The sequence below is a fragment of the Pteropus vampyrus genome, unplaced genomic scaffold (genome assembly GCF_000151845.1).
Source record: "Pteropus vampyrus isolate Shadow unplaced genomic scaffold, Pvam_2.0 Scaffold269, whole genome shotgun sequence".
Lineage (NCBI taxonomy): Eukaryota > Metazoa > Chordata > Mammalia > Chiroptera > Pteropodidae > Pteropus > Pteropus vampyrus.
Genome location: NW_011889050.1, coordinates 29,938 through 56,771, shown reverse-complemented (window position 1 = coordinate 56,771; position 26,834 = coordinate 29,938). Strand labels below are relative to the sequence as shown.

Here is a 26,834-nt window from a genome sequence, read left to right as displayed (position 1 = left end):
CAGTTGTGCCTTCGAGGGGCCTGGAAAAAAAAAAAAACTCTGACATTTCAAAGGTATGTTATCTTAGATGCTCAAAGACAATTTCAAAGGTAGAGATTGACTTTTATCAAGGAAGCTACAGGCCTAGGATGTGACTACCCATCCATGACCCGCTTTTAGTTAGGAATCGTTACAGACCACCCTGTGGTTACTTTTGGTCTCTGGGTTTATAAGACCCACCATGCGGGCCCTCCCTTCAGCTTGTTAGGTTTAGTATATGGCCCACTTATCCACATTCCCAAGGCCAAACTCTATAGTCTCTAACATAGCTCTGCTATATTGAATATTTTATAGTCTGTTTTAATTGGGTGAATAAAACATTTTAAAATTCTCTAAAATAATCTATTAGTACCTCAAAATCAAAGATACTTTTTACCTATGCAGCCCAAGATAGAAAACAAAGGTCATCACCTGCTGTGACGTGAAGTAAATAGGAAAGAGTATGTTCTACAGCAAGTGTGGAGCAGGGGTCCTGTCTGGAGTTAGGCAGAGGCTCCTGCTTCTAATATGAATACTGCCAGGGTCTGAGAAATGCAGCTAAAGATATGTCAGTAGCTAACTCTATTTGTTTAATGTATCAGGTGAAAGGCGGAGGCAACTGCTGGTGTTGATGGCTTAATTCCATTATGTGAATGAAATGTCATCGGTTTTCTATCTGAAATGGAAGTTAACTGTGGCAGAGCTTGCAGGTTTCTTTCGTCACAATCATTCACTCCTTCTTCCGCACTAACAGAGCCCTCATTTTATTACAAGAGGCAATATGACCAGTAAAAGACTACATTTCTCAGACTTCCTTGCAGCCAAGTGCGGCTATTCAACCACTGGGTGGAGCTTCCAGGAAAGACTCTTCAAAGGGTCTAAATCAACTGGATGCTTTTTCTTTTCCCACCCGCTCCCTCCTTCCTGCCTGGAAAAGTTATAATTAGACAGGGGTGAAACTGAGGCCACATGTAAGGCTGTGGAGCAGAAAGACGGGAACATGGGCCCCTGAGGCATGAAGCCACCATAAAAACCCTAGACGGCCTACTCTACACGTGCCACTAACTGGTACACACCAGCAAAGACAAAGGCCCTCAGCCCAAATTTCCTGAACCACCTCTCAAAGTTTTTTGAAATTTAATTTAGGGCTGATTAGCTCACTTATCTAAAATAACTAAAAGCAACAGAGTCTTGTGCTTAAGAATAAAAGAAAGCTTAACATGCATTTCTAATCTGTTCAGAAGGGAAAAGCTCTCAAAATGATTAGACTTGAGGGCTGCATTTTGCTTTAGAAGGGAAATGACATAAAAGTCCTTTATTTGAATGACAGTACTTGCACAGTAGCTGAATGCAGACAAATGGCATAAAAACAGCAATCTCTGTAAAAACATCAATCCCGAATGGAAACTGGCATAATATTACAAAATCCACATAATACAGGAGACCCGTATGAGTTAAGACAGTATGGTAAAGTTAGAAATCCACCCTCCTAGATGAGAGAAATGGGAAGCTATTTTAAAAGACAGAAGCCCATCAGTTGAGAGACAATAACACCTTAATGTTTCTCTAAATTACAAAAAGGTTCAGAGCACTAGCTCTGAGACAAAAACATTAACTTGCTGTGTTTTCTTCATTACATTTCTTACTCTCAGATTATCTTGACCTGAGTTGTAGAGACCAGGTAGAGACCAAGTCAGTGCTGTTCACTACTCTATCCCCAGGACCTACAATGCTCATCAAATACGACCACTCACCTTCATTGCCTACTGTACTGGCCTCCCTGGCTCTAACCTCTTCCCCATCCCAACCACTTTTCATCCTACAGTAGCCAGAGTGGGTATTAAAGACACACAACTTATTCCGTCTCTCCCTTCTCTTCCCTCCCATCATCCTCCAGTAGTTAGGTCACTGGTGGAATTAACCTCACTACAGGGTCTTGGCGCTCTACTCTTGGGTAACCACCAAGCAATCCATAAGCTCCTGGGGGCCAACGACTCTGTCTTCTTTCTCAGTGCCTGGCACTTAAAAAATCCCATTAAGGTGCTGAAGGTGCCATTTTCTGCACTTAAAAAACACGTTTCAAATTTAAATGATTTCATTGCACAGGCCAACATTTAGCTTGAAGCACTTTACACTTCTCTAAGCTGGAAGCATAGGTAAGAAAGCTCAAGAATCCTTGACACAAAAGAACTCTTACATAGGTAATACTTATAGTGTTTAGATATATTTACTAGAAGACCTACAAGTGCATAGGAAAAACCCCACCTCAAGAAAAGCTTTTTCAGATTTTTTGGGGATGGGGGGTGTGGGGAAGGAAAAAAATACTTCCTATCATACACATACTGACAGAGATGTCAAAGTAGATTTGTGAATGGATTGTTTTATCATTGTCCCTTAATACAAGGTTTTTTAAACTGTGGATCTTGACCCATTAGCGAGTCATGAAATCAATTAAACAAGTAAGAGATGAAAAATATCAGAGTGCATCACACATTATAAGGATTAAAATTTTGTAAAACTTATTTCAGAAATATAACTATGTGTATACAGGTTTATGATATTCAACTTATTTCTTAGTGGGTGCCAGAAAGTTAGGAAAGCAAGTTCTCTGGGGAGTGACATTTCTGTTTGCTGGGATAATGTTTACCAAGCTCCTCTATGGGGAGGTGAGGGGCATCCAGGTTATCGTTTTGTCTCACGTGCATTTGCCATTACAAAACTCCATTATTTTACACCTCTGGTGCTCATCCTTCCCCATTTTGGTGGAGAGGAGGTGGAAAATGCATTTGATCATGCTGCAACTAGAATTCCCTCAATTACCTAGATGCTTAAAAGAATACAATGATTTTTAAAATAATGGGGGGCTAAAACAGAATTGAAAGCAACACTAAATTAACTTTTCTTGATGACGCAGGACTTAGTCGTCAAGAAAAGGGAAAACATGTACTCCTCACGTTCGGTACACGTGATCTTTACCCTGCTGCATTTAAAAGGGAAAATACTTCAAAAAATAGGGAGCATCCAGGAGTCTCCTTGTAAGGAAAGCCAATTTTTTCCTGAACATGAAGATTCTGTTCTGATTCAGTAGGTCTGGGCTGAGGCCCAAGATTCAGCCTTTCCCACAAGCTCTCAGGCGATACCAATACTGCTATTGACCACGCTTTTGAGTCTCAGAGAACGCCAAGTGCTGCTGGGACAGGTGATGAGATCTTTGGCCTGGCCTGCCAGGCTCTGTCTATACCACCTGGGGCACTAGCTCAATGAACCTGGGTAGTACCCACTAGTTCCCATTGGTAGGAAACCTTCTAAAATCTCAGATGAGTCTCTAAAAATATATATATACAACAGAAGCACAAACAGATTCTTAGTCTATTACCTTATCTTGTCACTGAGTAGGAGAGACAACTCACCCTCTGTTCCTCCCTGGCCATGCTGAGTGTTAGCCCCGCTCCACCGGCAACCTGGGTAGAGCGCTTTTGGGCTCCTCTTCCTAGTAATACACAATCGCTCTGGTCAGAGAACAGAGCAGGGTCCTGGCCACCCACAGGGAGAGTTAGTGGAAACACTAAGGAAACCACCTACTTAAAAACCGGGACTGTGCCCTGGAGCCACCTTCCCTCCTCATACTGCTAGCAACACAGAAAAAAGGTGACAAAGAATTTAAGTTCTTTACATGCAGACTCTTAGCAAATTCTTTTTTCTGTACATTCAGCAATATTCTCTTCTCACAACTGGCACCTCCATACACCCTCCCTCCTACCTCTGTTACACTTATACAGACTGCTTCCACAAAACTTTTAAGATGTGCGTTTCTTTAATTTTAAAAAACATACACAGGAGAAGCCATGCATTTGACAAAGGAAAACACATTAACAAAGCATTTCTTAAAGTTCCCCAAAACTCTAATATATCAGAACGTTCGAAGTTAAAATGAAATCCCTGGAATTACTGGATATTCTAAACTTTTTCCAAAATCAAATGAACAGAGAATATGGTTTGTGTTAAATCAGGTTTATTGTTAGCTTTATTGCCTATAGTCTATAATATGCAACTTTATTGTGCCTTTGCAAACAGGATACATTTCTTAAAAAACTGATCAAAATTTTCCATACATATAGCTCTATATAATAGATTACAGTGCAACACTATTCTTGTTACATAATTATAGAAATACTATAGAACCCAAGAGCACAGGGTAAGCAAAAGAAATACAATCCTGAGCCATCTGATCAAGATGATTTGATGAATCCTTTAAGTTTAGAGAACTTGGAGGAGGGAAAAAACATGCACACTGCAGTCATGAGCAAAATACATTAAATACCTGTTTCTTGCTAGACACAGGTGGGGATAACGGTGAATTTCAAAGACATGCACACTCACTCACGCTCCCATTTTTTTCTCCTGCTTCCCTCCCTCCCCCAATACATTCACTCCCACCCTTTCCCAAAAGAAAAGATCAGGCACTAAATCCTAGTGAATCCCACAAATGTTTGTTGGAGAATGTTAAGTGACTGCTAAAATAAAAGTGTAGGTCCTCACCCATAACAGGAAACAAAGCATGTGCTCTAAGTCAACTCCAGCTTCTTCCACCTCTTTGGAAGTAAATGAAGCATATGCTTACTACAGTTTAAAACTACAGAGGGAAATGTCTTGAAAACAAAACTGTTTTCTCTCCCTATGTCTTGAAGTAAAATCAACAGTGGAAAACTTGCCCTAAAACTAGTTGCCTCATCTGTTACTAAAATACATTTGTCATTCTAGTTTTGGTATCTATTCAATTATAGTTCAATAAACAGTCCATGAAGTTTGTACTTGCTTATGGTAAACACTGCAGTACCAGATAAAACCTGCGACAGCTGGACAGGCTTACGAAGTACTGAAGGTATGTATGTGTTCCTTGTTAACATTCCCTCAAGACCACAGCATTCCAGTATTACCAAAGATAGTGTATGTAAAGTAATGAAAGGTATTTGGTTTGTCTTCACCTTATACACCTTAGTGATGAAATTAACTAAACTATGCTTCCATTTCTTCCCTGAAAATAACCTGAGTCTTCTGACTAAGCGAACTGACCAGATGGACTAGCAGTTGACTCAATCAGAGGTTGAGCTGGAAAACCAGAGGGCTAATGTCTACCAGCGGCTTGTCTTGTGCGGGTAACCAAGAGTTCTCGGTTTTTGTAGTATCTATTATCCCAAAGGCTGAAACCACTGAGGTGGAAATTACTCACAGCATAAAGAATACTGCACGTAAACTGCATAACCTGTGGGACTACCTGGAGAGAAAAAAGGATCCTCATTCCCCACATAATTTGGTGTGGGTTTTAGTGTCTCTGTATACATCGGCTGCCACAGAAAAATCAAAACGAAAGATTTACTTTATAACTTTCTTATGTTCAATTAAATGCTCATACACGCACAAAATACTGACATACTCTATGAATATGAGGTGGCTCTTTTCTTCAAAATTTTTAAAATTAAGAGGCACCAATACCCGTTCATTTATGCATTGGAAGTCTCATACCACCACCACTAAAACAATAGAAATGGCATCTCTGGTGATCACAAAAAGGAGAAAAGATTTAAAGACAACCTTAACCACTGTACTTCAGATTGCACTTGAAAGCATAGATGCTCTGGCTAAACCAGAACCTAAGGATCTAGTAAGGTTTTAGTAGTTTAGCTCAGTCCATGGCTGATAAACAGAAATGGTTCCCAGAGAAATTTAAGAAACCACTCTGAAATCGTTTTCAATGTAATTATAATTAGTCTGACTGTAAAAAATCTTAGCTCTAGGCAGAACATGAAGAACATCCTCCTACACTGCTGATACCCATAGTGTCAGCAATGATGTGGCCCCGACACCATTAGTGAAGATGTGTCTAGAGCAGGAAAGACAACATGTTGTATTTCAGTATCTTTGGTTAAGGTCTGGCCTCTTCAAATCCACCTCTCCTTCACATTTAGTCACCAATGACTTTTAAATCCATGCATCTAGTTAAAGGTCACAACAAATAATTTTCACATTAAATTGTTAGATCAAGAGTTTCAAATTTTTGGCCTTAATCCTGTCCAGGACTATAAGGACCTTGCACAGAAAACTGTAAAATCAAATGCTTCAGTTAAAGCATGTTCCTTTTAAAGTTCCATGAGCTTCACAGAAAACTGTCAATAGGATTCCCAACACTGAGAGAGGGACAAAGCAGAGCTCTGGCTTTTGTCTTTGAAAGTAGCCTGAGACAACTACGTGAGTCGCTGGCCACCAAAAATATTTACCACCAGCCTCTAAAGCAACATCTACATTGTTCAAACCTTATGTAAAACCTATGTGCTATGTAGGTGTTTGAGGTGGAAAGGTGAGAATAAATTGTAAATAAAGCTAAATCTGCCCTAATGAGAAAAAGGTTTTTTAAAAAAAAGATGCTCTGTGTTTATTTCAAAATAAAAAATATATAATAAACCAGTTTTACATCCTTAACCAGGGTACTGTATTGAATTCTCTACCTTCCCTTTGGAGTCCAAAGAGCTTCTCTCTGCTTTGTTCCTTCACTGCTTTAGTAGAGAGAGGTGAAACTTTAGAGAGGGTTCCCACAGGAAAACAGACACACGGGGAAAAAGTTGCCGTGAGGCTAAGACCAAGGCTGGACAAAGCAAGCACTCTGAACGGGCTAATCACGATTCCCGGCCAACTAACCTATGTGACCCACAGCGGCCCTCAACATAAGCCTGACCAGAACTTCGGTCAAACAGGGCTTTCCACAGTACCCTTCTAACCTTACGAACCCCAGCTCTCCCATGTAAGTAAGCATTTCAGGATAAGCCATTCAGGCTGGTACACTACTGCAAATGCTGCCATTTTCCAATTAGCACCAAATCTGTTCTCTTCCTCCCCCCTCAAACTAAGCCAATCTGTAGTTTTAAATGTGAAGTGTCATGGTTCTCTTTGATTCTGTGCTTTCTTCTTTTTTCATTTTCTCATGAAAGTTTTCCTATATTGATGTTCGTTTCCATGTCAGATGAAATAAAGTTGCAAAATATTTGGTGATTTTCATACAACATTCTTCTCATAATGAAGTAACTTAAAGGGTTTAAGTCGGAATTATGTCCACAGAAGTCTTTTTCCATGTAGTTCATCATACAGAGAAAGACTCTTACACATGGCTATTTCTGGATAGTGCATTAAATGAATATACCTCACAAGAGAAAAGATCATTATGTGTATCCATTAGAATAATATACAGATTCACAGTCAATGAGATGATACACGCTGCAGGAGAGGCAATGAACAGTATACTATTCAAATACAAAAACAGCAATAAACATATTCTGTACTACAGAAAATGTGCTAGATTCTAACTTTCAGGATTTAAAGTAATGAGTTGGTAACTGCATTTTAGGACTGGAACATGCTTCTTCCCTTTCAGATGCACAATGTTTGATGCTGGTGTACACACACACATACACACACGCACGCACACGCAACACTGTGTCTGCAATGATATACAGCCAAGTCCTGAAGGCCAATTTCAGAGAACAGGGCTACCAAGACCAAGAGAGCAAATATCAACTTAAAAACACTTCTACCTTCAGAATTTCATTTTATTGAGCACACTTTTAAAACAAGCACCTCTTGGCAATAAAAGCAAAGAAACAATAGTACTCCTTCCACTGTTATAGCGGAAGACTTCTCACACCAACCTGCTAAATTCATGATGGAATTTTAAACAGGTAGCCAGGCTACCAGCAGAGCTCAAATGCAGGCCTGCTGACTTCTCAGTGAGAGGTGGAGCAGAGAAAAACATCAAAAAGCAAATTTGGAATCTATCACAGCTTTCTTCCTTAAGCAAAAAAAAAAAATGCAAATTAGTTTTATAACCACAATTCAGTTTTTCCGAAGAATTTTCATTTACTTATGTATACATAACAAAAAATAAAACCTTTTCACAAACATTCTCAAAGCTTACAATTATCAAGTAAATGACAAAAGTAAAAGCAGGAGAAATACTAAACACATGGCAGGGAGGTCAAGTTCTGTTTCTGCTCTTAAAGAGTAAAAAAATCACCATATAATTAAGTACAAAAACCTGCATTGAATGACAACTGCTGGTGTATTTACTTGATCAAAAATGAAGACCAAGAATATAATAAAGCCCTATGATAATATTCATCTGGAGCACTCCCCTCAGTGTGTGTGCACTAAAATGTTGGCAAAGTTTCTGGAGCATTAGCTTATATAAACACGGGAGTCCTTGGTTAGCTGCATTAAATGGAACGGTCTCTTCTGAAATCCACAATTCAGTTTCACTTACAAATTGCAAACTAAAATCATTTCTTCAGAAAAATATCTGTTTGGCATCTCCTGGACTTTGTTCCATTGGACAATATGGACATTTTAATCTAAAGACAAAAAAAAAAAAACCACACATTGAATCAAAGAACAGGATCAGTAATGAACATTCAATATCATCTAATTATAAAATGTCTTTAACAATTAAACACACACAGACTCAGACACATGTCTGTATTTTGAGGGTTAACTGTGCCTTCCCTTAATATAACCAGCTTTGAAGGGTCACAAATAAATACCATCTAAGGCAGACCCTAACCTGAAAGGCCCTTTTTCAGCAGAAATAAATAAAAATTGTTTTGTAAACAAAAGACAATTGTTCTGAAAACCGCTTTTGGGGGTTTCAAAAGTAAATTCAATTTTTCTTCTCCAAGGTTTAGGTTGCACCTATCTCCAAATGAATTTCAAAACTACTGGTCACACAATTCACTCAAGTGCAGCAAATTCGATGCCAGCTGCGGAGCCTACAAGGCATGTAGCTTACCAAGAGCAACCAACATGCCTTGTTGTAGGGCACACAAAACCAGCATGGTTCACGGTTTGGGAAGGGCATAAACACCTTCGTTACATGCCAGGGCCTCCTCTTAAAGGAAAGACTTTACTATACTGGGTCTGAAATAAACGCCGGTGAAAAATTTTCTAGCTGCCTAAGCTAGAAATAGACTTCTGGAACTTTTTTTAAGTTGGGTTCATGACGTATACAAATTACACATGTATATATCCTTGAATTAGCAATTTCAATTCTATCATTTTTTTTTAATCACATATAGATAGGGTAATTCACTTTACAATAATAAAAGTTAAATGCTCACCAATAAGGAACTGGTTAAATGATCATTATTCCCATATAGTAGAATACTCTACAGCTTTAAAAAGAGAATGAAGGGTCCTTCTGTAGAATATAAAAGATCTCCAAGATATACCACTAAGTGATAGAATAGCATATAGTATGTTACACGCTACCATTTGTGTAAAAAGGAAGGAGGAACAACATTGTGTTGTCTACCCAAAAGAGTTAAAGATCATGTTTATAAACCTAATCAACAAATTCATGAACAAATTAAAAAGACTGACAAAAGATCAGAAACCACGATGCCAAATGAATAGTTACAAAATCTATTTTTAAATTTTAATGACATTTATTTACCCTCATTACTTCTTATCCTCCCATTAAGTTACAAAAGAAAATTTTTTACTATCATTTAAAAAGTCTGACACTTACTTGCTACCATTAAACATTTTATTCAGGGCATCTCTTGATATAATATGACCACAGACCAATTTCATTGGTGGATTGTTATCTGTTGTTTGCTGACGAAGAATGGGACAGGCAAATATTGAGTGATACCAGCACTTTTTACCAAGGTCCACTTCAATCTATAAAAATGTAAAAAGGCCCAAGTTATATCTCAGAACACCATCATATTAGTATGCACTGTGCAGCAAAGAGCATTTATCAAATCTATTCATCTGAATGTACCTTTTGACAGTACTCTTCTAACTCAAGGAATTCAAGTATTACTTTATGATTCTAAATTAACCTTCAAAATTATTTATAATACTTTCAAACCAAATTCTGATGCCTAAGAATTAAGAGTAAAAAGCAAAACAATGCTCTAAAAGTCAAACAGTCTTGAAAGTTCATCAAGTTATATCTAACAGCAAAACCCATTCCTGAGTGCTTTTTAGCACACTTAGCTAGGTGATAAAATTCAGTAATTCCTTTAAAAGCAAGCTAAACATGGTTTACTTCTGTGCGAACTTCAGATCTGAGTTTTCCATGTTTTGTGTGTAAGTCCAGAGAAACCACCTGAAACAAGGGCTTTAAGCTAAAGTTCAGCAGATCCTTTCACAATTTGTACATCAGAGGCCACAGCACTTACATCGATTATTTCTCTTTGCAGTGAACAAAACAAACCAAAGCTATGAAATCATCTAGCTTGCAGCTGGCATGTGATAGAGGCTCCCCTAATGCCAATTGTTTTCTTTTCTTCAAAATCTAAAATGGCTATCACTTCAAAGAGTCTACACTCTTTGAAGAAAGCTGACAAAGTGTAACAGAATAATCCTGAGAAAAAATGGCCAGATCATCACTTTTGATTGCTTTATTACTTGACACACAAATCTTAGGTGAATTCATATTTCAGTAATGCACAAGTGTCAGAAATGCTAACAACATTAACTTGGGAAACTGCCAGATTCTTGTAGGTACCGGCCTCAGCAAAGCTCAAATGAGCAGCAGCCAAGCAGGGGTGCTTGCTGCTTGTGTCCTGACCACACTCAAGACTGGGGACGCACCTGTGCTTTGAATCAAACCAGATCTCTGAAGAGAAACTGGAGCAGCCAACAGACAGTAGTTACTAGCTGGAGGAACCAGTAAGGGCAGATAAAGCTGCGCACAGATGTGGCAGAAAAGAAGCAAAAGCCAAATGCATGTCACGTTTTAGCCCTTTAGGGTCTATGATACAACCATGCAGGAATAATTCCCAAAGTGATAGTGCCTACTGTCAAGAGGCCTGGCAGAAACTGCTACAGTGACCTTTGTCCCTACTATGGTAGCAAAACTTTACTTCGAAAAACTATGTACTTATATAATTAGCATTAGAAAAATATAACCAGCACAAACCTATGATCTCATAAATATCAATGCTTATGATAAAACTAAACCAAATTGATTCACTGCTTTTATATTTTAAAAAAATCATAGTACGAGTGGTTTGCCAACTACAATGCAGAACGTACTGCATGCTACAGCATACCCCGCCCTCCCCACTTCTGATGTCTTCCTTCATTAGCTTTCATTACCACTCAAAGTCAAAATTTTAAGAAGGCTCCTCTAGTGCCTCCAATTTGTACTCACTCACCATTTCTATTATTTAATCATGTCACCACATACATAAAAGAAGCCCTATCAAAGAGCTACAATAATGTTCCCCAGTTAAAAGGCAAGACTGACATTTTAAACCCTTAACATGCACATTCTTCTAATAGCAAGAAAGGTAAATAACCAATAGAAAAATGGAACTCACAGGTAATTCATCTTTCTGGTTCCAAACTCCAGTGCACTGCCTCTGCTCAATCACAGCTTTAATATTAATTAAAGCTGGCAGCGCCACACACCCTGCAGAGAAACTGGGAGAACAGAAGAGGAAATGTCAATGCCAGTATCAGGCCAGTGTCAGGCAGCTTGGGCCTAAGAATATTGATTCCTCCAGACTGTGTGCGGGGGCCCTGGACACCGGGCACAGAGCCCTTTGCTCTGCTAAATTAGTACACACACACAAATAAGTTTTAAATTATATAAACCCACCAGATTTAATGGACTCTGCATACCATTCATTAATGACATTGTGACATTTTCTTGCACAGTTCCTTCTAGACTGGGACTCACCCATGTCAAGGGCACCAAGTACTCAGATCTAGAAGCACGAGCAGTCAACCCTCAGCTGAATCTCTCTTCAGGACTGCCCTTGGCTAAAAAAAGCCACCTGACAAGGGTCACAATTGATGAATGCTCCACACAGATACAAAAGTCTAGCCCTGCTGTCCCAATTTGGGACAACTCCACAGGCCCATTATAGCTCCAAAAGCTCCTTAGGGATGGGCTTTGGTGAGATGGCATCACATTCCAGCTTCTCCCTCTACCTAATCCTGCTGCTTTCATTCCCCCATCAGGGTGGATCCCAATAAATTTCATGTCAATTTCCATCCATTTCAGAGTCTGTTCACCAGAGAAGCTGACCTGCAGCCTGGTCATGCATTACAGTTAAATGGATGCGAGTCTTCTATTCTCAGATGGAACACCCTGTGGGATGCAGACTGTACCTTATTTGTCTTCATATCCCACACACTGCCTGGAGCAGAGAAGAGATTCAAAACACTTGAGGAATTAAATGAATAGAAGAGCTAAAAAAAATTATTTTCTTAAAACAGTTAAACTTTTTGGTTTCAGGACTCCTTTACGTGCTTAAACATTAGAGATATCAAAGAGCAATTGTTTTTATAGGTTATATCTATCACACTTTATTATATTAGAAATTAAAACCAAGAAACTTTAAAAATATTGATTCGTTTAAAAATAATAAAATATTAGTTACCATAAATAACATTCTTATCAAGATCTCCATATTTTCCAAACCAAAAGTAACTTTTTGAGAAGAGTAGCACTGCTTTACATTTTTACAAATCTCTTTAACGCCTGGCTTAATAGAAGACAGCTGAATTCTTAAATTTTCCTCTGTATTCAATCTGCAGCAATGTGTTCTTCTGGTTGAAGTAAATGATGTAGCCTCACAGAGATATGTAGTAATTTAATTGCCTTTTCAGATAATTGTGATATTCTTTAATGCCACACCAAAACTCAACAAATAGTTTCTTAAAGGTTAGTTGCACAGTGGAATCTAAATCCCTATCAATGAATTTTTTGTACTCTGCTACATTAAAATCCAATGGTCTGTCTCGTACTTTGAATCTTTTACTGAAGCATGATTTAGTGAGATCATAATGAATTAAGATCTTCAAAGTGTTAACACATCTCTTATGATATCAAAAAATCAATTTCATTAATTATCACATCCAATCTCATCAGAAAAGTCTTTAAGTACTGGGGAAGCTGTCAAGCTCACAGTGGCCCTACAAGTTTTCCAAAAGTTCTACTTTAGCTTAAAATCTTGAATTTTATCATGGCAAAAGATACTGTCAGTTGTTTTCCTTGATGTGGCAGGCTTTGTTCCTTTGAAAAAACCTGAGTGTAAGTAACTACAATTTGTCTTTCAGTGATTCTTTCAAGTAAAAACTGTGTTCCATGAAAAAAGCAACCAACTTATTAGCTCTTAAACAACATACGGGTGGCTTTTTCTGGAGACAATCACACTTTAGCATGAAGCTGAAGTCTTTTATGTGAACTTTCTATTCCGTGAGACAAAATATTAAAAAGATGTGTACTCGAATGTCAAGATTTAATAAAACTAATCATTTTTAATGTTTTGTCAAGAACATCTTGAGTAAAACTAGCATGTCTTAAACTGCAAGTGTGTGGTGGTGAGGAACACTGGATTTTGAGTCCACTGCCCCGATCTGTGCTAACGCTCAAGCACTTTAACCTACCATTGTTTCCGCACCACCTGTGCACATGTCAGTACAGTGGAAAAGGCTCTCAGAGACCTCCAGAGGTTCACAGACTACACTTTGAGAACCACTGCTCTAAAACTGTCACTGTCAATTGTGACAGTCTTTTGAAATACTAACTGCATTCTTCTTCAGAAAGATAAACACTCTCTTGGCTTTAAACATCAAGAACTAGACAACATTATGAAGAACTGACCAATCTGGTACATATTTCAGTAACAGAGAGGCCAATTTCCATACCTGACACTGAGAGGGGACTCCACGGAGAGCCCCAGGAGGGCACAGGCATCCCGTGTGAAGATGTCACAGATGTCAGCCCACTGGTTTGCATCAAGCAGGTGAACATATGGTGAGTTCTCAATCCCTTGTCTCAGGTACACGAGGCTTCCCATCAAAACCTGAATGTCTAAACAAAAGCAGCAGCGACTTGGAGGTGTGAATGATTACACCTGAAATAGAGCTGGCTTGCAGGTAATAGGTTGAGAAAGGTGAGAATACCCCCAACTGACACAGCCTAAAATAATTCATTAACAATGTCTTCTAAAATTCTGGTCCTTAAGCTTGGTTTCTCCCTTCACTCTAAATTAAAAAAAACAATATAGAGAAAGAGGAGAAGAAAAGGAAAGCACTAAATATTGAACTTGCAGTTATTTTATTCTTATGCATAGCATAGTATAATCACCATTATCTCGAGGAGTAACAATTATGTTATAAATGGGGCCATCACATATCTTTGGGTGCAGAACTAGCCAGTACTAATACACTGACACTAAGAGTTAACTGCTGCCATCCTGGTGCACCCTGAAACACTTTGTTGTTTCATAGCAGCAGCACTAGGGGGGAGGAGGACCAGAGGGAGCAAGTACATACTTCATTCTTTCTCATGTCTCCTCTTAGTTTAATACAGAATCCCAAAAAATGCAATGTCTCTTTCTGACTTTTCACTCATGAGTCTTCAATATTTTATTTTTGTTCCAGAGCCAGTCAAAGCTTTTGCTGTGATTATCATCTATAATTGTTTTAGTTTATTAGCAAATATGTATTAGATCTAGTTAAGATAAACTTAAATTCCAGTGGTGACTATAGACCTATTCTAAACATAAAAACATCTGACTCCAGACTTACCTTTTTGATGATTTAGGGCAAATGGCTGAAAATTTTTAGCATATTGTAATGCCTCTCGCTGATTTGTAGTTCCACCCATTAATAAGCTAATAAAATACAGTCTGTGTAGCTTAAATTCCAAGGAGCTGTTCTGGGCTATAAGCATTTCTCGGTTTGATACCGCCCATCTAAAGAAAAAGCAAAAAAGATTTTAACAATAATTAAGAGCACAGGCAAGGTGTGTTAAAAACTGAAACCTAACAACATGAAAAAAGAGTTTGGGCTGCCATCTTGTGGGAGTCAGTGGTAACATCACTCCCTGGACCCAGAAACTTTTATAAATAAAGTAAATTATAACAATTAAACTAAAGAGGCTTTTCAGCCAGTGGAGAAAAAGTAAAAGTATGTTAAATGACAACTACATATTTAGTAAGGTTTTACACTAAGACATGATTGACTCTGATGAGCACATGACAGATCTGGAATTGTACAAGGCCATACTTTGAAGCAGGTGTCAGCAATGAGACTCATTACTCAGCGACCTAGAACCATTACTCTTTTGTTAAACTGACATGTTTATAAATAAATCACAAGATTCTGAAGGGGGAACATCTATCTTCAAACTTTTGTTAGGTGCAAGATGTTGTGCTACTCACATCATTAAAAACAGTAAACACGGGTATTTACCCTCAAGGTGCTTTCAGACTAATCAGGCAGATAAAGCTACATAAACATCATATGTCATATCACACTGTGCCAAAAATATTTATACAAACATAGTGCTAATGAAAGAAAAAACAATGTTTTCACATTTCTTAAAGTCATTTTTCCTGTCAGTTTTGAATAATCCAAAGTACAGTGACTCGGGCCTCTATGGTACACAGCTGGAATAACTAATCTTAAACTGGGACTACCTGTTCAGGTGAGCACTAACGTAGAAAAGTACACCAGCCAGCTGTTAAATTCAATTTAGCAATCAAGTGGTAAGAAGCATTATTTTATGTCTCTAAACATATTAAGATGTAAAAGCTGTTAGTATCACATTCTTCTTTAATCTGACCTTTAGTTGGACCAATATTCCCTACCTAACCCAGTTTGCCAGAACCACTGAAATCTGAACTGGGTGTGAATGAAAGTCTGAGTAACTACAACTATAAGAGCAAAATGCTTCAAATTATTCACAATGAATCAGCTGACTGAAATTAGACTTTACAGAGTTACACTTTCACTGGATCCTATCATTCCTGAAAAGGGCTGCACGTGCATATGAATATTCTTCAGCTTGTTGACGCATCCATATTTTGAGTCAAATCATGAAGCTTCTCTGACCTCAAAATCAAAATGATTTATAAAAACATCGATTACCCAGATCTTGGAAATACTTATATTTAAGTAAGCCTTGGATCCTTGCCTAGCACTAAGATGAATGCAGTCAAGCTGCAACATCAGGTCTGATAAATCCTCTGACACCAACAAGGTACTTCCAGCAGCTATCTTTTGTGACTGCCCAGCACCAATCGTCAGTATCAAAAGTACTGTGCTTCTGGCAGTCTCTAGTCTATCAGTCACCTTCTTGACTTCCAAATCCAAGGAGTGCATTTAAATCAGGTCATTTACCTAAAATTTATCCCACCCCCTCTCACTCATAAAAGCTTAACTATGTTTCCCTACTAACAAATAAAAGAGGCAAGAAACCTTTTTTTCCGCTTTTGATATGCGGTATATGGGTAAAAGTTTCTAAAGTCAAAGAAGGGAGTTAATAGACTAGCTACGAATTTTAGTAAACGATGAAATCCAGCAGAAAAAGGGCAAAGTCTACAAGTGGGCAATTCACAAAAGAAAACAATCTATTTCATTGTCATAGGCAAATGTTCATGATATAATGTTAAAGGGCGGGGGTGGGGGAAGGTGTGATATATAGAAAAAAGTAACTCTGGTCACCAACATTTTTAACAGTAATAACTCCCAGAAAGTTGGACTTCATGCATTACTTATCAGCCACTACAGCATGGGCTATGATTAATCGGAACAGCAACTACTGGAGGAGCACCAGGGGACTTAAACAACCAGGAGGATATACCAACGAACAGTAGCTATCAGCAATCCAGATGACAGTGATTTTTAAAATAGTCTGTGTGTCCTATGTTTCCCAAGTTTTCTATAATAAAAACATATTACTTTTACATTTAAAAAGGTAATAAATTTTTAAGGTAATGCTAAAGTAAACAAAACTTTATTTCCCTTTTTCATCAAAAAGCTAACGGTAATTGCAAATTACATTTCTTAAAAGTAATTCAAGCTTTTCAAGTTTTAAACATATATGCCCCATTTTTTTAAACTTGGAGAGGTGTTTATTTAGACAATTCCTTAATATACTACTTGAATTTATTTTTATACATTTTCAATTTGTTATAAACAAGGCTAATAATCATAAAAAATTGGCATTGCAACTTCCTGTTCCCCCTCCAAGAAATTTTTAGAAAAGTAAATGATACCCATTACAAAAAGTAGCTGAGGCAGTAAAGGGAGAATGCAAAAACTCAGATTCATAGAATACAAGTTTTCACATGTTTCTTAGTCATATATTTTGTCATTCCATTCTGAAACAATGTTATATTCATTTCACTTCTGAATATTATACTAAGCCTAAATATCACAAGGCGAGGGATTAGAATAACTATTTCTAAGCTTTTCCCTCCCTGGCAAAAAGTCATTTTCTAAATTAAGGATGCTATTTCCCAGTTTTACCCTCCAAACATGTAAGCACATTTATATATTAAGGTGAAATCCTTGCCTGATAGGACCTTTCCCTCATACTCCCAGGACTGTACCTAGGCAATCACCATTTGTATTTTCTTGACCTCAATTCCTTGGCTACAATTAACTGGCCAGATAAGCATAGCTTTTAAAGTCACTATGTGTTGCCTCCTAATAAGAAAGTTCATATAGCTTTACCTCCTTTATGACAACTTCATGATCCTACATCTTTTGTTGTATAAGTTCCTGATGGGGTTGCCTTCCATGACAATCACTGGAACATCCTCCTTAACTAATCTTTGGATCTGGGTACAAATTTCACAGCAGCATTCTTATCCACACTAGCATCCCCCACAGATAATTTAACATTAGTCAATTCATGATGACTTTTGAAATGATGAAACCATTTTTTATTGGCAGGAAAGTTCTTCAGTCTCCTTACAATTACTGTTTTGTTTCAATGAGGCAACTTCATCACATTTTGGCCTGAATGTTAGCCAAACTGATGGAGCATTTTTTTTTTTTTTTTGTCTTCAATCCAAAGTAGAAGTAAACATTCCATCATTTAAACCATAAGGAGCTTTGTGTTCCCAGTACAATTTAAATTAAGGGTGCTGAAGCAACTTTACTTGGTTTTCATATTCATAAAACTTTTTCAGTATGCTTTGTATCATGGTTTCATGTAGACCTAGGTCTCATCCTAGCTTCACTTTGCTGTCATCATTTTCAAGTTTTTTTAATCACACTCAATTACACTTCTAGCAATTCAACTTTGCTGACCAAGTCCCTCTCTTTCAATTATTCCATTTCAGTAATATGTCACATGGGTTTATCATGGGGAGATGAGGAGCCAACACAACTACATACTTGCCGTCTGAGGGTGAATGAGTGATACACAGTGACCAATCACTGACAGACTTTGAAAGAAGTGATGTGATCATGATGCACAACTATTATTTATGTTGTGATGTGTGGACTGAAGAGTTGGCACAGAGAAGTTTGTATTTTATGCAATTATTCACAATTAATGTATCACGGTAATTGAAATTTGAACTGTGTCATTGGGGAACTGGTGTTAACTAAACTTTGGTAAATGAAATTTGGGCACATTGGAATTGTGCAGACAGGACTGCCCAGAGATTCAACAGAAGAGAAGAACACAGGGATCTTAGAGGCAAGAGGTTACTTTATAAAGACAAGGAAGGCTCACAGTGGTACAACAAAGAAAAACATAAATTTGAGGAACCGAGCGAGTCAGGGTGTCCATGGTCTATTTTCATGAAACTCAAAGAATTAGAAAGAAAAGATTAGTTTTGTATTTTTCACCAAAATCTCTGCCCCTCCACTCTTTTTTTTTTTTTTTTGATGAGGAAGGGCTCGGCTGGAAAACCCAGGGGTTTATGTCAGGAGGGGAAATTATGCCGCCACTAGGTGAAAAAAGCAGTGGCTGGCCAACAGGATAAATTAAAGGCATTTGTTATGTGATATGAAGAATTAAAGGAAGAAAATAGGCCCACTGAGAATAGAATGGAAGTAGAGAAAGGTATAGGCCAAGAAAAACATGCAAACATATTCAAATAATCTGATCTAGAAACTAACATTACCATCAATAGTGATGTGTCCAGGTGAACTAAAGCCAGTCCAGATAGAAGACTTGCTTGTTCCCGCTATGAAATTAGAAGACTTTCTCCTAACATAGGTGCTAGTTAATTTTTGCAACAGTACAGACACAAATTGAGTAGCTGAGAATAGAGTTGAAAAATTCAAGGCCCAGGTTCAATTACCACATTGTCTACAATTTTCCTAATAATCGCACCATGCACTGAACTTTAGATGTTCCTTATCTGAACCTCTCACATGGCTCATCGCACAATGTATTTGGTAGGAGTTTCTGGTCTTTTAAGGATATTTGATTTATGGAGCAGAAATAGGATAGAAGATAGTCACTGCCTTAATTAACCTCATAAAAACCAAATCCAAACCTACCAAGCACACAGAACTACAAAAGCACAAAAATATAATCAGCACCAAAAACTTAACCCACTGTCTTACAAAGCAGTAGAAGTATATGACCAGAAAGAGAAAAAAAATAGACATATTAGGGTACAGAGTTCTGTATTCTGGATAATGGCATTTCTAGCAGAAAACGTTTGATTTTTAATTTTTAAAAAAACCAACCACCACTATACTACAACCAGCAAGCTAACTAAACATTCAGTTAAGTTATAACTTTACTGTGACTTTTAGAAATAAATTCTACTCCCTAATCTAAGGCTATGAGACTACTGTCGACTTTGGAACTATTCCTTGTTTAGAGAAGCACTGTAGGCAAAAAAAATGACACCCAGTAAAGTCACCAATGTCACGATCATCTCTGTTTACCGCCACTGGATCCTCCAGACCTTTTGGGCCTCTTCCATAAAAACACCCTGAAACAAAACTACTTACTTAGAAGCAACCCACATTTATACAACTGTCACACAGAAAAATCAAGCATTAATTATCCTAATTCTTGGGTCTCTGAAAAGACTTGGCACATTGTTAACCTCATATTTAGAATATCCATATTATTCCAAAAATAATCAAAACAAGATTCCATCTTCGGAGTTAGCTGTTCTCTTCCAGAAACCTAACTGACTGAATTAGTTTTTTTATCTCTCTCCTCTCACAATTTCGCCAGTCTTTGTTGTTGTCTATTTCTGGTAATAACGAAATAAAAATGCCTCTTGCAGAGACGAGGCAAAATGGCGTAGATGATAGAGGTACTTTGCTCATCCCTTCTTGCGACCACATTAAAGTTGTGACAGAAACACGGAGCAAACAGCAAGCACAATCGCCTGAGGTCTAGATGAACAGAAGCCCTACAACTAGGAGAGAAATAAAAAATCACCCTGCAACAGTAGGAGGTAGGAGGGGGTAAAAATACAATGCTGCCCAGTCCTGAGCAGCTGAGAGGGACAGAAGCTGGCATTTGCAGACAACTCTAAAAGGGCTGTGTCCATGAGTGGACTTTTCGCGGTGACAGACCCACTTGCTCTGAGCACCAGTGCTAAGGTCATTTGCTCAGGGGCACCAGGTTCTTACAGGGGGATACTGAGTTGTTGGAGCATGGGCTGAAAGCAAGGCTTTCTCCCAGGCAGAAGTGCTAGTGATATCTATTGCTCTTCTGTTGAACACTCCCCACTCCCGATGTGCAAGACACAGCAAACTGGATAAGAGAGGGCGCTCCGCCTACAAGATTCCCTGAAACTCTACCTCCAACCCGCGGCCCCACCAAAGCCACATCCAGCTGTGTCTTCAGTGAGTCCTGTGCCCTTTGCTGAGTAGCTCCAAGCCCCAACTGGTAGCAGCTGGCCTTGGTTTCTGACATGGCCTCTTGAGGCAACTATAAGCACAGCCCCTGTGGACTGCTGCTGACTCTTACCAGGTGGCCCTGAAAAGGGCACAGGCTGCAGTTGAATCCCTCTCACTCAGGACTGTGCCACTGGACACCTACTACACAAAGCAATGCTAATAAGACCAGGAGATTTAGGAATTTTGTTTAGTATATAGAAAGAGACACAAAAAGGCAGCCAAAATGGGGGGACAAAGAAGGTTCCATATGAAAGAAAAGAACAGAGCTCCAGGAAAAATGGGGGTCAAGTAATCTACCAGATGCAGAGTTCAAAACACTAGTTATAAGGATACTCAATGAACTTAGGGGAAGTTAGATAAACTCAGTGAGAACTTTAATAAAGAGATAAAAAAAAATCCCATAAAAATGAAAATGGAAATGATAAAATGGAACCAGTCAGAAATGAAGAATATAATATCTGAGATGAAGAGTAGAGGAAATCAAGAGAGTAGAGGAAGGGGAGGATGGAATCACTGTTATAAAGGATAAGGTAGTGGAGGGACACCCAATGAGAACAGCAAGGAAAAAAAAATCCAAAAATAATTTAAGGAGTTAATGGGACAAATATAAATGTAACGACATCCACATCATAGGGGTACTTGAAGAAGAAGAGAGCAAGAAGTTAAAAACCTATCTGAAGAAATAATGATGGAAAATTTTCTTAACCTGGTGAAGGAAAACATACAACCCTAGGAAGCCCAGAGTCCCAAAAAAGATGAACCCAAAGAGGCCCACAGCAAGACACATCATAATTAAAATGTTAAATACAAAGAGAGAATCTTAAAAGCAGCAAGAGAAAAGCAGTTAGTTACCTACAAAAGAGCACCCATAAGACTGGCAGCTGATTTCTCAAAAGAAACTTTGCAGGACAGAAGGGCTTAGCACAAAATACTCAAAGCAATGAAAACTCAAGACCTACAACCAATATAACTCTACCCAGCAAAGCTATCATTTAGAATCAAAAGACAGATAAAGAGCTTCCCAGATCAAAAAAAAAAAAAAAAGCTACAGGAGTTTATCACCACCAAGCTCATCACCAACAGTTTTACAGGAAATGTTTGAGAAACTTCTTTAAGAAGAAAAAACATGTACCAAAAACATGAATAAAGAATGGTAATAACTATATACCTATCAACGAGTCCCACAAATGGAAAAGAATTAAGTGCTCCAACCAAAAGGTGGCTGAATGGATAAGAAAACGAGACCCTTAAATATGCTGCCTACGAGAAACTCACTTTAGAATAAAAGGCAAACACAGACTAAAAGTAAGGGGATGGAAAAAGACATTGCATGATGGACCTAGAGGGTACTGCACTGAATAAAGTGATTTCATGTACATGTGGAATCTAAAGAACAAAATAACAACAACGGAAACAGACTCAGATACAGAAAACATTTTGAGGACTACTAAATGGGAGGAGGGTTGGGGGAGACAGTGAAAAAGGACAAAGGGATTAAGAAGTACAAATGGATAGTTACAAAAGAGTCATGGAGATATAAAGTGCAGCATTAAGTGTGGTCAACAATGTTGTAATAAATATCTAAGGGGGAAGAGGGGTACTAGATTTAGTGGGGTGATCAATTTTTGAGTTATATAGATTTATAATCACCAAGCTGTACAACTAGAACTAATATATTATTGTATGCCAACTACAGTTGAAAAAACTCATTGAATTGTACACTATAAATATGAGCAACTAACTGTCTATTATATTTCAATAAAGCTGTAAAAAATACTCCACTACAACCTTTCACAACACTTTTAAAGGCTTCTGAATATCTTTTTTCTAGTCTCCTTTAGGGCTGGGCTATATTCTGAGGGGGTAAAAGTTGAAGTTCACTAAAATAGATGACACTTATTTACTCCATAGGTGTGGACTTGGCTGAACATTATTGGTGACTGAATCAGGTGCTTAAAAAATTGAGAGAATGCCAAAAGGAACAAATATCAAAGTTTAGTCAAAAATGTTATTTAAGAACCCTATAACTTTGCTTTCCGAGATATTTTCAAAAGATAATTTCTCAGATATGGGTTGAGTTCATCACTAGATCTACTAACATTTTACTCACCTCAGAACTGGTATGCATCTTTATCCTTCTTAACGTGGTATTTAAGAAACCATACAAACTGTTATATTACACATGTAGAATCTACTTAAAAACACAACATACACACTTCCAACTTTACATCAGGTTCTCAGTAATGCAGCTTGGTAAGAGTGCCCAATAGCTACATGTGGCAGTGGCCACCATAGTGGACAGTGAAGTTCTACTGACTGGTAATTTTTAATGAAGTACTTAAATATGACATTGCCTTATTTACTGCTAGCTTCTTACCTATTATAAACATAATAATACCTTAGTATTTTATAAGTGCAAACACCAGTCTTTCCTCTTAGTTCCCCCTCCTGATCTTACAGCCTTTTTTCAATTTTCCCTTTCTTTTTACAAAGATTCTCAATATCTCTGTAGTTAGGGCTTGCCCACTCAATTCCTTGGTGAGGATATATCTAGATAAAGTACAGCTATGTCTATGCTTCCTCCTGAGGAATACTTACTGTCTTAGAACTTCATATAAACTTTGCCAGCAACAAACATAAAACAGACAACAGAAAATGGTATTATCACCCCAAATATTTCTTCCCTTTTGGCCTTTATATCCCATTGTGTTATTTTCTCTTCTGTATCTTTTCCATCAGGCACCTCTTTCCATTTTCAATTAGCTTCTTTTTAATAGAGTAGCTCTTTCTCTACCAGACTTAGTGCACAGGCACAGTGAGTTAAAAATGTATCCCTCAACTAATCACTTCTGCCTTTTCAGAATTAAGAACCCAAATAAAACAACGACAACAAAAACTTAAACTCTGTGAAAAAAAATCCAACTTATTCAAACCTTGATTCCTTTTATCCAATGGTACATCTATCAGAACCTCTGTCTTCTCTGGTTCTATGTAGCTATTAAAAAATGAAAGACTGCCCATCTACAGAAAACCAAGACACCAGAAACTGTTTAATCACAGTCATTCTGATTTCCAGCAGTAGTCAAGGCTCTATGATCAGATACTTTGGCTTGCTTTCTTCATTTTCATTTTCTAAGACCTTTCTCTGCTTGTAAACTGGGTTTTATTCACTGATACTACAAGATACTAGAGAAGCATTTTCTTCTCCTTAGAACTACTATTCACTCACAATACAAAGAAACCACAATGGCAAGTTCATCTCACTGTGGGTTTGTTTGTTTGTTTGTTTTATTTCTAGCCTTATCTACACTAGGCTTCGAGATGGAGACCTCTCTAATTCAACAGTCTGCCTCAAATTGTTCATGGTCTATTCAATCTAACACCTTTCTGTGGTCTAAACTAATATTTTTTTCTCTCTTCTGCAAAAAATCCTGTAACTTCTCTCTTTCTTATAACCATTCTGTTCCCTTATGGCACTGTACTAAGGCTTTGCAAATTCTAAAGTGCTATGAGGCCCCTAGGCCTGCTCTGGGTGTTGAAAAAACAAGGTTCCTAAATCTGCAAGGCTGAAAGTCAGGTCCTGGACTGTGGCAAATCCATCAATGTAATATTACTCTTTGAAGCACCTTTAGAAAAGCAACCAAGTGGCTTCCCCTAAAGGCAAGCACTTTCTTTCAAGATGCTGGCACAAGTTACAAGGCCAGTTTCTATTTTTCTAATACCTATCCATCTCTTTGTATTAAATTACTGTTCTTCTCTTGCTGATACCACAAACGGTCTCTGACTTATGATGGTCTGAATTCAGATTTCTTTCACTTTATGATGGTGCAAAAGTGATCTGCATTCAGTAAAAACTATACTTTGATTCTTGAATTTTCATCTTTTCTGGGCTAGCGACATGTGGTACAATACACTCTCATGATGCTGGCAGCAGCAAATGAGATGATTTTGCCCAACTGCAGACTGACGAAACGTAAGTGTTCTGAGTATGTTTTAAGGTAGGCAAGGCTAAGCTATGATGTCTGGTATATTATGGGTATTAAATGCATTTTCGATTTACAACATTTTGACTTATGATGGGTTTATTGGGACGTAACTCCACTGAAAGTTGAGGAGCATCTATAGTTATTTTGGTGTTGCTTCTATCTGCCATATGAAAGAGGAGGTCCTATTTGTTCAAAGTTCTCCTTCCAACTATTCCAGCATTTACTGAATGCCTACTATGAAATAAAAACTATGCTAGGTGCCAAAAGAAATTTTAAAATACAGATTAAATAATCTTGATGAAGAGAAAAAGCTGTACACAAACTCAGTACGGCCATGACTAGATCTGTATATATAATTAGCTGTTCTTCTGCCACTTCTCTCTGCCATATCACCATTCTTTCCTGCCCTCTTTCCATTGTCTCATCATGTGCAATTACGAGCTAATGCTCTCCAGACTTCTTTCTCATCTAGTCCTCCTATGGCCTCTGTTCAGATCAATTTTTTTTTTTTTTTTGGCTGGCATCTGTCTCCTCAATTGCCTAGGCTGCCTAGAGGAACTGGTGTAGCCTCTCACCTCCCTCTTTCCCCTCATGGGTGGCTCCATGCTTCCTTCACGATGCACAAACAGAAGATGTCACTGAAAGATTCTTTTCCCCGTTGTATCTAAATCAGAAACCCCCAAACCTATGTTCTATATTTTTCAACTTTTTCTACAAGTTGAAGAGAGTGTATTTTCTATAGCTTGCCCATAAAAGATGCTGAAAACATGTGCTTGCATTCACCAGTAATAGGCAAGAATTGGGAAAGTCTGAGTTGTTGAAATGGGATGTCTATTAAACTATCATTTCTCTTAAACTTGTTCTCTAGAACTCCAATTTTGTGGGTTTTAATAGGTGCTATGAGAGTGGGGTGGGAACAAGGTCAAATGTGCATGGGAAACACTAAGTTTTACAAAGGTAAATAAGTTTCTTTACTGTAGGATTGTTGAAGGTCCATCTATACACTAAAGTAAATCTCTAAGTGGACAGTATTAAGGAAATATTTGAAACATTTCTCACATAACCTTTTGATTCCATATCCTTTTTCATGGAGCATCTTCCAGGCCTCAATTCCTCCTCATAAAATGAATACTTACTTCATAGCATTATTATAAAGATTATAAATACATGTAAAATACATGGTAAAATATACATGTTAAAATACATGTTAATACATGCAAAGTGTTTAGAACAATGTCAGGCACATAATAATTACTAAAAACTATAATTACCACTAATTCCCTATGCTGATATTTAACATGGCAATAATCCCAGAAAAGTGAAATGAGAAAATTTTAACTGTATAATAATGACCACTGTTAACTACCAATTGGATAAAAGATGTCCTCCCTTTGCCTGAAATGCACTGCTTGAGGGTACAAATAACAGAAAATCTTTACGGAAATAACTGACATGTATGATATATTCATCATTAAGAAATGTGAATCTTACAGAAAAGAAACAAAGTTAAAAGAGTCTTAAAAATTTCCTTCATCCCAAAAGGAAAAAGCCTAGAGTACTTTGAGTGCTGAGGTGGTCCAAATACTCAGCACAGTCTCTGGTATATAGTAAGCATTCCATAAAGTTTGATGGAAAACCTGAAAAATTAATGGATAAATGGATACTACCTTGAATAACTCGAATATTATTTCCAAATCACTATGAATCAACTGGGAAACACATTATACTTTTATTTAGGCTCCCTCACTCCCCTTTACAGATGTTTAATCTATATGGAATATAAAAATAGAAGTGTTTGCCATACTTTATTTAAAAGATGTTAGAGGTATTTGCTTGAATTTAATCATCCAAATGTGTCACAATCTAAAATCTGCTTAAAAAAAAACACGAAAAACAGACCAAAAAAACCTATAAAGGCACTATGCATCACACACAAAAGTACTGTTTAAGTGGCATCTATAATTAAAAATATAGTACCTACTTACCTCATATTTATAATTTATACAGGAATTTATAAATTTACATAGGAATAATCCATCTCTATCTATTCATTTGGGCTGATTTTAGAACTCTACAAAAATTTCTAAGAACTGAGAAGTTATAAGAAACAGAAAACTAACCTATAAGAATTAAATAAGTTAG

General features: G+C 37.6%; 1 protein-coding gene across 1 annotated transcript in view; it reads right to left on the bottom strand.

Annotated features, from left to right (window-relative positions):
- Window positions 1–4,013: 4,013 nt before the first annotated feature.
- Window positions 4,014–26,834, bottom strand: part of RMND5A (required for meiotic nuclear division 5 homolog A) — a 42,548-nt gene continuing 19,727 nt past the window's right edge. Inside the window, exons 5-9 of the mRNA XM_011375298.2 lie at window positions 14,617–14,783; window positions 13,732–13,897; window positions 11,394–11,496; window positions 9,587–9,741; window positions 4,014–8,414 (exon numbers count right to left, since the gene is read on the bottom strand). Of these exons, the coding sequence (XP_011373600.2) occupies window positions 8,351–8,414; window positions 9,587–9,741; window positions 11,394–11,496; window positions 13,732–13,897; window positions 14,617–14,783 (655 nt within the window). The 3' untranslated portion in view covers window positions 4,014–8,350. The remainder of the gene's footprint in view (window positions 8,415–9,586; window positions 9,742–11,393; window positions 11,497–13,731; window positions 13,898–14,616; window positions 14,784–26,834) is intronic.